The following is a 13,487-nucleotide window of genomic DNA, read 5'->3' as shown; positions in this document are numbered from 1 at the left end:
AGTCTTGTCCTGTGGCACATCCATGCACAAGGCTCTGTGCTCTTTAGGGATCAAACATCTATCCTATTACAGCACTTAGCTCTCTGTTTCAAGTTTCCATTTTCATATCACTCTTCCCTGTACCAGGTTGTGATGTACTCAAGGGCAGAGTCTGAGTCTGGTTAATCTTTGTGTGTTCTTCCCCTTGTGGGTTTAAAGCTAATTTAGAATTCAGGAATCAGATGACAACCAAAATATCAGCTTTATTGCTGGTAAACATCATAGTAGAATATTGGCTGGGACTCAAACAGAATGGGCTTTTTTTTTTCCTGCAGTTTTTCAAACATACAGCAATGAGAGAATTTTACAGTGAACACTCATACACCCATCACCTAGATTCTGCTAATAACATTTTATTATACTTGCTTAATCATATCTGTCCAAAATGAGCTTTTTAAACCACCCTCCTTCTTGCCAGACCAGGGTCCACAGGTGGGAAAAACTGCGTTTACATTATGGACACTTAGCCAGCTGGCCAGGATCTTAAGAGTTTAAATTCATGGGAGCATAACCTTTAATACCTTAATCCTGCCCTGATGGCACAGTAGATCTTAAGCTGGTGTCTTGCCTGTTAGATAAAACCTTCCTTGGGTGAGGAGGGCCAGTTAGGGAAATGCTTTCTCCCTAATGTTTCTAAAAGGGCTGACATTCCTGTTTAACATTCAGAACAGGAGATGGGGGGGAGGAATGATTTCCTAATATCCAGCACAGAACTTGGCACAAAATTGGCATCTGGGAATGTTTGTTGAATGGATGAAAACACAGAAATTAACATGACATGATCTCAGCCATTTAGGCACTCACAGATTATAGGAAACACAAATAACTACATCTAATGCCAAAATGACCCATTAGCAGTTGAGCATTCCTAATACGAAAGTCCAAAATCCGAAATGCCCAATGAGCATCTGCTTTGAGCATCATGTTTGTGCTCAAAAGTTTTGGATTTTGTAGTATTTCAGATTTCATTTTTTTTTTTTTTTTTTGAGACGGAGTCTCGCTCTGTTGCCCAGGCTGGAGTGCAGTGGCCAGATCTCAGCTCACTGCAAGCTCCACCCCCGGGTTCACGCCATTCTCCTGCCTCAGCCTCCCGAGTAGCTGGGACTACAGGCGCCCGCCACCTCGGCCGGCTAGTTTTTTTTTTTTTTTTGTATTTTTTAGTAGAGACGGGGTTTCACCGTGTTAGCCAGGATGGTCTCGATCTCCTGACCTCGTGATCCGCCTGTCTCGGCCTCCCAAAGTGCTGGGATTACAGGCTTGAGCCACCGTGCCCGGCCAGATTTCATATTTTTAATTACAGATACTCAACCAGTATTTGTTTTTTTGTTTGTTTTTGAGATGGAGTCTTGCTCTGTCGCCCAGGCTGGAGTGCAGTGGTGCGATCCCAGCTCATTGCAACCTCTGCCTCCTGAGTTCAAGTGATTCTCCTGCCTCAGCCTCCCAAGTGCCTGGGACTACTGGTACTTACCACAATGCTTGACTAATTTTGTATTTTTAGTAGACATGGGGTTTCACCATGTTGGCCAGGCTGGTCTCGAACTCGTGACCTCAAGTGATCCATCCGCCTCGGCATCCCAAAGTGCTGGGATTACAGGTGTGCCCAGCCTCAACCTGTATTGGAAGGCTGCACAGGAGAGGCAGCATTTGAACTGGGCCTTGAGTGATGAAAAAGCCTTCTTCAAACCAATAGCCTAAACACTAGGGTGGGGTGCCAGTGAGGTTTGTGTTTTTTTTTTGGAGATAAAGTCTTGCTCTGTCACCCAGGCTGCAGTGAAGTGGTGGGATCCCAGCTCACTGCAACCTCCGCCTCCTGGATTTAAGCAATTCTCCTGCCTCAGCTTCCTGAGTAGCTGGGATTACAGGTGTTTGCCACCACTCTTGGCTAATTTTTGTATTTTTAGTAGAGACAAGGTTTCACCATGTTGGCCAGGCTGGTCTCAAACTCCCGACCTCAGGTGATCCACCCACCTCGGCCTCCTAAAATGCTGGGATTACAGGTGTGAGCCAACGTGCCCAGCTGCCAGTGAAGGATTGTATAGCAATTTCACCATCCGCCCCTCATGCCCAAGAGCCTAGATGTCTCCCTGGCCTGTGACACTCAACTCTGCCTCTGGCATTTGTTTATTTTTATAAACAGTTAAGAGTGCAGTGGCATGATCATGGCTCACTGCCACCTTAACCTGCTAGGCCTAAGTGATCCTCCCATCTCAACCTCCTGAATAGTTGGGACTATGGGTGTACACCACCATGCCCAGCTAATTTTAAAATACTTTTGTATTGGTAGTGAGGCCAGGCGCGGTGGCTCATGCCTGTAATATCAGCACTTTGGGAGGCCAAGGCGGGCGGATCACTTGAGGTCAGGAATTTGAGGCCAGCCTGGCCAACATGGTGAAACCCCATCTCTACTAAAAATACAAAAAAATTAGCCGGACGTGGTGGCACGCACCTGTAATCCAAGCTACTAAGGAGGGCAAGGCAGGAGAATCACTTGAACCCAGGAGGTGGAGGTTGCAGTGAGCCAAGATCATGCCAGTGCACTCCAGCCTGGGTGACAGAGCAAGACTCAATCTCAAAAAAATAAATAAATAAAAAATAAAATAAAATACTTTTGTAGAGATGATATCTCACTATGTTGCCCAGGGTGGTCTTTACCTCCTGGGCTTAAGCAATCCTCTGGCCTTGACCTCCCAAAGTGCTAGGATTACAGGTGTGAGTCACTGCACCTGGCCTTGTTTTAATTATAGTAAACTATATATAACATAAAAATTAATATTTTAATCATTTTAAGTATACAGGTCAGTGGCATTAAGTACATTCACATTGTTGTGCAACTTTCACCATCATCCATCTCTAGATGTTTTAATCTTCCCAAACTGAAACTCTGTACCCATTAAACAATTCCCCAGTCCCCTCCCCCATCCCCTGGCATTTTACTTGCTCTCTCTATGAATTTGACTACTCTAGGGACCTCATGTAAGTGGAATCCTGTATGTGTCTCTCTGGTAGTTTTTGACTGACTGTTCTCAACAGACAGTCCCTGGGAAGGAGAACCCAACCTGAGAAGCTCATGACTCCCCCTGTAGAAGTTGCTGGGCCTACCCTGCATATAGGAGGGTATTGCTGAAGAGCCTGTCTTAGCCTCACAGTCACTGCCCTATAATTGCCTAGTGAACAGGACCAACTAGCCTTTTCCTCTTTTCTCTCACTGCCACACTCCCGAGAAATTTCCTGGCCTTCTGTGTTCAGCCACAGTGCCCCCTCTGTCACTGCCCAGGACCTCATGGCTGTAGCTAAGCCTCCTTCATTTCAACCAGTTTGTTGTTTAAAGCTAGCTTTTTTTTTTTTTTTTGAGACAGACTGTCGTTCTGTTGCCCAGGCTGGAGTACAGTGGTGTGATCTCGGCTCACTGGGCTCACTGCAACCTCTGCCTCCCGGTTTCAAGAGATTCTCATGCCTCAGCCTCCCGAGTACCTGGAATTACAGGTGCCTGCCACCACACCCAGCTAATTTTTTGTATTTTTAGTAGAGACAGGGTTTCGCCATGTTGGCCAGGCTGGTCTCAAAACTCCTGGCCTCAAGTGATCCGCCTGCCTCGGCATCCCAAAGTTCTGGGATTACAGGTGTGAGCTACTGCGCCCGGTCTTAAAACTAGCTTTTTATTCATTTGTTCATTCATTTGTTCAGTGATTCATATATACAGCAAATATTTATTCCAGTAACCCAGCAATAGAGGAAATCCCTCTCCCTTTAGCCCCCAGAATGGTTCATTCTGCTATGTATTGAGTATCACATTAATTATATTTTATTATATGATCAGTGGTTTACATTGTGTTCTTCCACAAAACTGAGAACTTCTTTTTTTCTTTTTTTTCTGAGACAGAGTCTCACTCTGTCGCCCAGGCTAGAGTGCAATGGCACGATCTCGGCTCACTGCAGCCTCTGCCTCCCGGGTTCAAGTGATTCTCCTGCCTCAGCTTCCTGAGCACCTGGGACTACAGGCACCCACCACCACACCCAGCTAATTTTTTATTTTTAGTAGAGACAGGGTTTCACCATATTGGCCAGGTTGGTCTCGAACTCCTGACCTTGTGATCTGCCCAACTCAGCCTCTGAAAGTGCTGGGATTACAGGCGAGCCACCACGACCAGTCTGAAAACTTTTAGGCAAAAATGTCCCCTGTGTGGGAAGTCAGGGGAGGCTTCACAGAGAAGGTGACATCTGAACTCAGCCTTGAAAGGTATCTAGGCAGAGGTATAGAAGGAAGGGCATTCCAGCAGGACAATAGCATGTACCAAAGCACATAGTCTGAAAGTGCATGCTGGGGTGTGGGGTGTGATGAGGTAGAAAATGAGAGAAAAAGCTGGGCAGAGCCAAACTGAGCCGTGCCTCACACGCTAGGCTAAAAATCACTGTGCGAACTGTGGAAGGACGGCTGTCAGACTGTGTGTTTGAAAGTTCTCTCTCAGGCTGGTACTATGGCTCACGCTTATAATCCTAGCACTCAGGGAGGCCAAGGTGGGTGGATTGCTTGAGTCTGGGAGTTCCAGATCAGCCTGGGCAACACGGCACAACCCTATCCCTACAAAAAATACAAAAAATTAGCTGGGTGTGGTGGCACATGCCTGTAGTCCCGTCTACTCAGGAGGCTATGGGAGGATCACCTAAGCCCAGGAGGTTGAGGCCGAAGTGAGCTGTGATCATGCCACTGAGTTCCAGCCTGGGTGACAGAGTGAGACCTATCTCAAAAGAAAAAAAGAAAGTTCCCTCTTAGCCACAGTAGGGAAGATGGGGGCAAGGAGAGTGCCTGGAGGTAAGAACAAGAGGCTATACATGCAGATGACAGCTAAGCCACTGTCATACCCATGAGGGTGGCTAAAATAACACAGATAATAGCAAGTGTTGGCAGGAAGGTAGAGAATGTCCACACAAAACCTTGTATCTGAATGTTCATAGCAGCACTATTCATAATAATGAAAAAGTGGAAACAACCCCAATGTCCATCAACTGATGAACAGACAAATTGTATATCCATACAATGAAATACTATTTGACCATACGAAGGAATGAAGCACTGGCACATGCTACAACATGGATGAACCTTGAGAACATTAAGTGAAAGAAGTCAGATATAAAAGAGCATATATTATGATTCTGCTTAAGAGAAATGTCTGGGAAAGGCAAATCCATGGAGACAGAAAGTAGATTAGTAGTTGCCTAGGGCTGAGTGGAGGGATGGGGGAACGAAGAGTGACTGCTGAGTATGGGGTTTCTTTTTAGGGGTGATGAAAATATTCTGGAATTATATTGCCGTGCAACTCTGTGGATATAATTTTAAAAATCTACTGAATTATATCCTTTAAAGGATGAGTATCATGGTTTGTTAATTATATCTCAGTAAAATTGTACTTTTAAAAACTGGTGTCAAGGGAGAAAAATGACAATGAAGCCTAAGCTAGAGCTCTGGGTGCTGGTCCTCCTTGACACCTCTGAGCCAAAGCAGTCTGGTGGCACCAGCACTACAAACTGAGTGCTGATCAGCTATGCAGAATCTTCAGCAGTTGGGAGGCCCAGTGCAGTGCAGTGGAAGATACAGTATCTAGAGTCACAGGGATCTGTGCCAAAGCCCCTGCCCAGCCTCTGACTCTGAAGATGTTTAGCAAGTCACTTCTTACTAATCTTCATGTTCTCCATCTGCAAAATAAAAGGGGTGTTTTGACATGAGAACAGCCTCTATTTCCCCAGGAATGGATCACGGTGGAGGAAAGTGTTAGTTGAAATAAGAATAGAGAGAGTGTCCAGGGTCCACCATGCTGGGTCACATGGGGTAAAGGGGCAGGTCAGTGGCAGCAGAGGGCTCTGAAGAAGGGCTATAGGGCACTGGAGTGATAAGGGTGGTTATGGGGATGATAAGTATATGTTTAACTTTATAATAAGCCATCAAATTGTTTCCCAAAGTGGCTGCACCATTTTACCTTCCCACCAGCAATGTATGAGTGCCAGCTGCTCCACATTCTCCTCAACACTTGGTGTTGTCAGTCTTTTAACTTTAGCTATTGGTAGATGTACAGGGGTACCTCTTAGTAGTTTTAATTTGCATTTCCCTAATGACTAATGATAAATATTTTCATGTGCTTATTAAAGCATACAATTTTGGCCGGGCGCGGTGGCTCAAGCCTGTAATCCCAGCACTTTGGGAGGCCGAGACGGGCGGATCATGACGTCAGGAGTTCGAGACCATCCTGGCTAACACGGTGAAACCCCGTCTCTACTAAAAAATACAAAAAACTAGCCGGGAGAGGTGGTAGGTGCCTGTAGTCCCAGCTACTCGGGAGGCTGAGGCAGGAGAATGGCGTAAAAACCCGGGAGGCAGAGCTTGCAATGAGCTGAGATCCGGCCACTGCACTCCAGCCTGGGCGACACAGCGAGACTCCGTCTCAAAAAAAAAATAAAATAAAATAAAAAATAAAGCATACAATTTTGATGAAAGGTCCTGTTGCTTTAAAAAAAAAAAAAAGGTTGAAACCCACTGGCTTAAGTAAACTGTGAGGCTCTTCCAGGGTCTGTAATCTATGAATATTTTAGTGTGGCCCAGGGTCCATCTTCTTTTCTGAAACAAAGCACTCTTTTTTGTTTTTTTTTTTTAAGATGGAGTCTCGCTCTGTCACCCAGACTGGAGTGCAGTGGAGTGATTGTGGCTCATTCTGCTCCCGGGTTCAAGCAATTCTCTGCCTCAGCCTCCCAAGTAGCTGGGATTACAGGACCCCACCACCACGCCTGGCTATTTTATTGTATTTTTAGTAGAGACAGGGTTTCACCATCTTGGCCAGGCTGCTCTTGAACTCCTGACCTTGTGATCCACCCACCTCAGCCTCCCAAAGTGCTGGGATTACAGGCGTGAGCCACCGCAATGGAGTTTAGCTCTGTTGCTTAGGCTGGAGTGCAAGTGGTGCAATCTCAGCTCACTGCAGCCTCCGCCTCCCGGATTCAAGCAATTCTCCTGCCTCAGCCTCCTCAGTAGCTGGGACTACAAGTGTGCACCACCACACCCGGCTAATTTTTGTATTTTTAGTAGAGATGGGGTTTCACCATGTTGACCAGGCTGGTCTCAAACTCCCAACCTCAGGTGATCCGGGCCCCTTGGGCTCCCAAAGTGCTGGGATTACAGGCGTGAGCCACTGTGCCTCGCCCAAAGCACTATCTTGAATGTAGGTAAATCACACAGTATAAGCACTGTGCTCTGTTATGAGGGTGAGAGATTAAGCCAACAAACATTTCTTGATTATCTACAGGGCTATAATCCCAAATCTGAAATTCTGAAATCCAAGTAACTCTGAAAACCAAATGTTTTTTCTTGGTTGGCACCAAAAGCCACTGGTAGCAAAACATGACCTGAATTTTATTTATTTATTTATTTATTTATTTATTTATTTTCTGCAGAAGGACCCTCTATTGTCCCAGGCCTGTGTTGGCTGCCTAGAAGCCTTGCTTGACTACCTGGATGCCCGGAGCCCAGACATAGGTAGAAACTCTCCACATTCTCTGATGTTTCCATGAGAGAGATTAGAGGGAGCCATACCCTTCCATCCTTCTGTTCCAGCCTCCCATCCCCTTGTGTGACTCACACTTGTTTTTTTTTTTTTTTTTTTGAGACGGAGTCTCGCTCTGTAGCCCAGGCTGGAGTCCAGTGGCGCGATCTCGGCTCACTGCAAGCTCCGCCTCCTGTGTTCATGCCATTCTTTTGCCTCAGCCTCCTGATGAGCTGGGACTACAGGCACCCACCACCACGCTCGGCTAATAATTTTGTTTTGTATGTTTAGTAGAGACGGGGTTTCACCGTGTTAGCCAGGATGGTGTCGATCTCCTGACCTAGTGTTCCGCCCGCCTCAGCCTCCCAAAGTGCTGGGATTACAGGCGTGAGCCACTGCGCCCGGCCTGTTTTGTTTAATTCTTTTAGCAGCACTGCAAGGGCAGTCATGCCCATTATACAGATGAGATCAATAAGGTTCAGAGAGGTCAAATGATGTGCCCAACCAAGGTCACAATGCTCTTAAGTGGCAGAGCCCTTCTTACTACCTGCCTTCCACAATCATGGCGTATATAGTTTCACTGAGCCAGCCAACATAGGTGGATTAGAAGCACAGCAAAGAAAGAACCCTCCTTGGGTCAGCTTCTCCAGTGCCCTGTCTCTAACTGGGTAGCCCCTTTTTAAGCCAATAGTAGAAAGTCCTCTTGAGCAGTGTCCCAAGGCAAGGCCTTGGAAGCATTAACAACACAGTGTTTGTTGAAGCTCTTCACGTGGCCTCCCAGCCTTGGAATCGGTTTTTGCTGTTTACACTGTTGGATGCTGGAGAGAATTCCTTCCTCAGACCTGAGATTTTGAGGCTCATGACCCTGGTAAGTGCAGAAAGGATATCTTGTGGTCTGAGGAGTGTCATGAGCTGGGTGGTGCTGAAGACGCCAGGGTCTCCTTACTTTAGGAAACCCTAATCCTCAAAGAAGGTGGAAGGGCTGGGCGGGCCTTCACCCTACAAGGGGCCTGCTGAAAGAATTCCTCTGAATGCCCATATCTCCCCACGCCAGGGGACCCCGACACCCTTTCCCCTACTTCTCTCATGACATGTTGACCAGGGCCTGTCTACCACATGCCAGGTCTGCTAGATACTAAGGACGTCAATGAACCAGATACTCTGCCTTTAGGGTCCCTCAGTCTAAAGAGGAGGATAGACAAGTAAACTAGTAATGTAAATATGACACTACAAGTGGTAGAGTAGAGGAGATGCTAACTGCGAGGCACACAGTAAGTGCCCCTTGAATAAATAACAAAGCAGCGAGCCTAAGAATGACAGCGAAGTGGATCAACAAGTACATCAGTGGTTGGTGTAGGAACAAAGAGGAAAGAGTAATAGCTTCTCAGCAGTGAAGGAAACATTTTAGCTGTGGCTTGAGAGATTAATAGGCAGAGAGGAGGAAAGGTGTTCCAGGTAGTGGAGTAAGAACAACAGGTACAAGAGCACATGGTGGTATGTCAGGGGAGCCACACGTAGTTGATTTTGGCCCTGAGTGTTCAGTGCAATGTTGGAGAGGAGGGAGCCAAGGCCAAAGGGGCCAGGAGGGCCAACTCTCTCAGGATCTCACAGTTTGCCTTACTTACCCCACTTCCCCATGACATAGCCCCACCTCTGCCCACTAACTCTGAGCTCCTTGAAGGCAGGCAGGTTCTGTGGGCCTCAGGACAGTGTCCCCTAAAGTTGGGGCACAGCAGATGTCTATGATGGAGATGCCAAATCACTGGGTGTTTGGGGCTTCTCTTCCTTGGCCAGTTTATGCGGTACCGGAGTAGCAGTGTCCTCTCTCATGAAGAGGTGGGTGATGTTCTGCAAGGTGTGGCTTTGGCTGACCTGTCTACCCTCTCGAACACCACACTCCAGGCCCTGCATGGCTTCTTCCAGCAGGTGGGTGGGAAGGGGAGGCCATGCAGCCACTGTAAAGCTAGATCCTCAAGACCATCTTCTCTTGGAGGGTGGGAGCTCTGACCACAGCAGCCAAGGAATGGGAGGCTGGAAGTACAGAGGATGGAGGCAGTTAGGGCCTAAGTGGAGTGGGCACCGAGGAGGCCTGTCTTCCCTGCCTTCTTCTCCCTGCAGCTCCAGAGCATGGGACACCTGGCTGACCACAGCATGGCCCAGACCCTGCAGGCCTCTTTGGAGGGCCTTCCCCTTAGCACCTCCTCAGGCCAGCCACCCCTGCAGGACATGCTGTATCCTTTCTTGCATCTGGGAGCCTTGGCCTGGGCAAGCTTTCCCAGGCCGTAAGAAGCTGTGGCATCATGCTTCAGGACATAGGTGCACTATAGTCTTGTCTTCTAAAGTAAGCAGGGGTCAGTGAGGATAATTAACAGTGTTGACAACAGCAATGCCGTGTCCTGTTAATATTAAGTTCCTACAAAGACTAGGCACATTACAAGCATTATATATATATGTATGTATAAATACATATTTTTTTATTTTGATATTCTCTCACCCAGGCTGGAGTGCAGTGGCACAATCTTGGCTCACTGCAACCTCCGCCTCCTGGGTTCAAGCAATTCTCCTGCCTTAGCCTCTCGGGTAGCTGGGACTACAGGCACCTGCCACCAGGCCCAGCTATTTTCTTTTTTTTGTATTTTTAGTAGAGACAGGGTTTCACCATATTGGACAGGCTTGTCTCGAACTCCTGACCTTGTGATCCGCCTGCCTCAGCCTCCCAAAGTGCTGGGATTACAGGCGTGAGCCACCATGCCTGTCTACATGCATTATATTTAATCCTCACATCAGCTAGGAGTGTTAAGGTAGTTGTAGTACAGGTTGAGCATCCCTAATACAAAAATTAGAAATCCAAAGTGCTCTGAATCTGAAACTTTTTGAGTGCTGATGTGATGCTACAGGTGGAAAATTCCATACCTGACTTCATGTGATGAGTTGCAGTCAAAATGTAGTCAAAACTTTGTTTCATGAATAGGCCAAGTGCGGTGGCTCATGCCTGTAATCCCAGCACTTTAGGAAGCCTAGGCAGACAGATCACTGGAGGCCAGGAGTTTGAGACCAGCCTGGCCGACATGGTGAAATCTCATCTCTGAAAAATACCAAAATTAGCTGGGTGTGGTGGCATGTGCCTGTAGTCCTAGCTACTCGGGAGGCTGAGGCACAAGAATAGCTTGAGTCGGAGATGTGGAGGGCAGTGAGCCGAGATCACACCACTGTACTCCACCCTGGGCGACAAAACAAGACTCTGTCCCAGAAAAAAACCAAAAAATTTTGTTTCATGAATAAAATTATATTTTTAATATTCTTTTATTTATTATTTTTTTTTAAGACAGCATCTTGCTTTGTTACCCAGGCTGGAGTGCAGTGGTGTGAACATAGCTCATTGTAGCCTTCACCTCCTGGGCCCAAGGGATCCTCCCGCCTTAACCCTCCAAGTAGCTGAGACTGCAAGTGAGCTACACCAGTCTCAGCTACTTGAAGGTAGCTCCAAGTAGCTCTCACGCCTGGCTAATTTTTGAAGTTTTTTGTAGATACAGGGTTTCACCATGTTGCCCAGGCTTGTCTCAAACTCCTGAGCTCAGGTGATCTGCTTGCTTTGGCCTCCCAAGTGCTGGGATTACAGGCATGAGCCACCGTGCCTGGCCCATGAACAAAATTATTTAAAACACTGCATAAAATTACCTTCAGGTGTCCAGACGTGTGGCTCACGCCTGCAATCCTAGCACTTTGGGAGGCCGAGGTCAGTGGATCACCTGAGGTCAGGAGTTACAGACCAGCCTGGCCAACATGGTGAAACCCCATCTCTACTAAAAAATACAAAAATTAGCTGGGCGTGGTAGTGTGCACCTGTGATCTCAGCTACCCAGGAGGCTGAGGCAGGAGAATCACTGGAACCTGGGAGGCAGAGGCTGCAGTAAGCCAAGATCACACCACTGCACACCAGCCTGGGTGTCACAGCAAGACTCCATCTCAAAAAAAAGAAAAGAAAGCTTGGGGGCTGGGCACAGTGGCTCACACCTGTAATCCCAGCACTTTGGGAGGCCAAGGTGGGTGGATCACTTGAGGTCAGGAGTTCTGCGACAAGCCTGGCCAACATGGTGAAACCCCATCTCTACTAAAAACACAAAAATTAGCTGGGCATGGTGGTGCACGCCTGTAATCCAAGCTGCTTGGGAGGCTGAGGCAGGAGAATCGCTTGAACCCGGGAGGCGGAGGTTGCAGTGAGCAGAGAGCTAAGATTGTGCCACTGCACACTCCAACCTGGGCAACAGAGTGAGACTATGTCTCCAAAAAAAAAAAAAAAAAACTTTTTGGGGGGCTGTGGCAGTGGTCAGAGGCCCTCTGGTGGGTGGTTGCACCCAGAGACACTGCAGTCCAGAGGTGTGTGTGAGGGTAGTTTGCTTCCTCCGCACCTCTCTGGCTGCCTCCCTGGCTCTCCTCCTTGCCCCTTCCTTGGAATAGTTCCCTGTTGAATAGCAACTACCTAGCCCAGGTGTTCAGGACCCAATTTTAGAATCCATCCCACTATTCTCAGGAGCACCTCTGTTCTTGCCTGACCATTCTTGCCTGTTTTGGGCTCTGGAAGTGTGATGCCCCCATGGTTGGCCCTACCTCTCTGCTGTTTTCCTCTCATGTTTTGCTGCCAGCTGCCTGGGAGGGGTGGCTGTATCCCTGTCCCACATCAGAAACTGATCCTCAGGACTTGAAGGCCCAGAAATGGAGAGAGAATGAGACCTGGAGACAGAGAGCATAATTGTTGAGGAAATGGATGACAGTTGAAGCTATTCATATGGAGCCATATACTCCATTGTTGAAATAGAATAAGGAAATAAAATGATACACTCACATACCTGCGTGGGCTCTCCAAAAACACCGTACTGCCTTGTCTACCAGGAGCTGGTTTCTCAGCCAGTTGGATAGGGGATTGTTTCAGCAAGGAGATTGATGGCCTCCTCAGGGAGGGAGGGATGGGACAGGATTCGTTCTTGAAACAGCACTCAGGGAGTCAGCTGGGTGCCTCAGCTGTACTCAGAGAACACCAGTCAGGCCATCCTGGGGCTGGCAGGGCAAAGAAAGGCCTAGGGGTTGGGGCTGCTGCGTTCCAAGTGCTCCGAGAGGCAGTTGACCTGCTCCCTCGCCTCACATGGAGGTGGATAGAGGTAAACTTTCCAGGCAAGGAGGGTCAAATTCTCAACTTTCCTATCAGAACGAAACTGTCCCAGCCTCAGCCCTTCCCTGGCTAAAGTAGGTCCCCTCTGTCCCTTCCCATACAGCCATCATCGGAACTGGTGTTTATGCACCCTTGTGGGTAAATCTTGGGAATGCATGTCCAGCTCGGCCCCCGGCATGAGGTCTAAGCTCAACCCAGACCGGGCCTCTAGCTTCCTTTCCCCCCGGCAGGGGCCCCGGGCCCGGAGATGGCCACGCCACGCTGCCTCCTCCGGTCTGGCTGTCCTGATCCTGCGTAAAAGTGGGGCTGCACTCGGCCTAACGAACGGACGGGGAAGCCCCCGACGCACTTGGTTTATTAGTTGGACCGGAGGGACAAGCAAGGGATTCCCGAACCCTGCACTGCGTCTGTGTGAGGTCCTTAAAAAAGAAAAATCGTGCTAGTCACTGCCCACTAAAGTCACCTTGCGATCTAAAATCTAAAAACTCGGCCACAGACGACGACACAGTTTCGAGGAGGGCGTGCAAAAGGTCACCCGGCCGACAGGAGCTGGGGCCCCTGTTTGCTGATTCACACCTTAAATTGGGCACAGACCCCACCTGCAGATTTAACTTCCTTCAACCCAAGCTAAATCCAGGGCCACGTACCCGGTGCCCGCAGGAGGGGAAGGACGCGGCCGGGTCAGACAGCGCGCTGGAGGTACGCCAGAGTCGGGCGGGGCGGGGCGGAGCGGGGCGGGGCGGTGGGGCAGGGCC

At 48.4% G+C, this 13,487-nt stretch overlaps 1 protein-coding gene and 1 long non-coding RNA gene across 2 annotated transcripts in view; one reads left to right on the top strand and one right to left on the bottom strand.

Moving 5' to 3' along the window:
- Positions 1 to 12,409, top strand: part of MEI1 (meiotic double-stranded break formation protein 1) — a 103,881-nt gene extending 91,472 nt beyond the window's left edge. Inside the window, exons 27-31 of the mRNA XM_074003663.1 lie at positions 7,477 to 7,558; positions 8,327 to 8,433; positions 9,360 to 9,491; positions 9,684 to 9,796; positions 12,209 to 12,409. Of these exons, the coding sequence (XP_073859764.1) occupies positions 7,477 to 7,558; positions 8,327 to 8,433; positions 9,360 to 9,491; positions 9,684 to 9,796; positions 12,209 to 12,254 (480 nt within the window). The 3' untranslated portion in view covers positions 12,255 to 12,409. The remainder of the gene's footprint in view (positions 1 to 7,476; positions 7,559 to 8,326; positions 8,434 to 9,359; positions 9,492 to 9,683; positions 9,797 to 12,208) is intronic.
- LOC141407831 (uncharacterized) lies at positions 7,838 to 13,444 on the bottom strand. Its single transcript, XR_012418688.1, has 4 exons — positions 13,380 to 13,444; positions 12,413 to 12,620; positions 12,174 to 12,296; positions 7,838 to 9,596 (listed from the first exon to the last, which is right to left on the bottom strand). It is a non-coding gene; the product is annotated as an uncharacterized lncRNA (long non-coding RNA).
- Between the last annotated feature and the right edge of the window lie 43 nt (positions 13,445 to 13,487).

This window comes from Macaca fascicularis, chromosome 10, assembly GCF_037993035.2.
Source record: "Macaca fascicularis isolate 582-1 chromosome 10, T2T-MFA8v1.1".
NCBI classification, from domain to species: Eukaryota; Metazoa; Chordata; class Mammalia; order Primates; family Cercopithecidae; genus Macaca; species Macaca fascicularis.
This window is presented reverse-complemented; position numbering and strand designations above follow the sequence as displayed.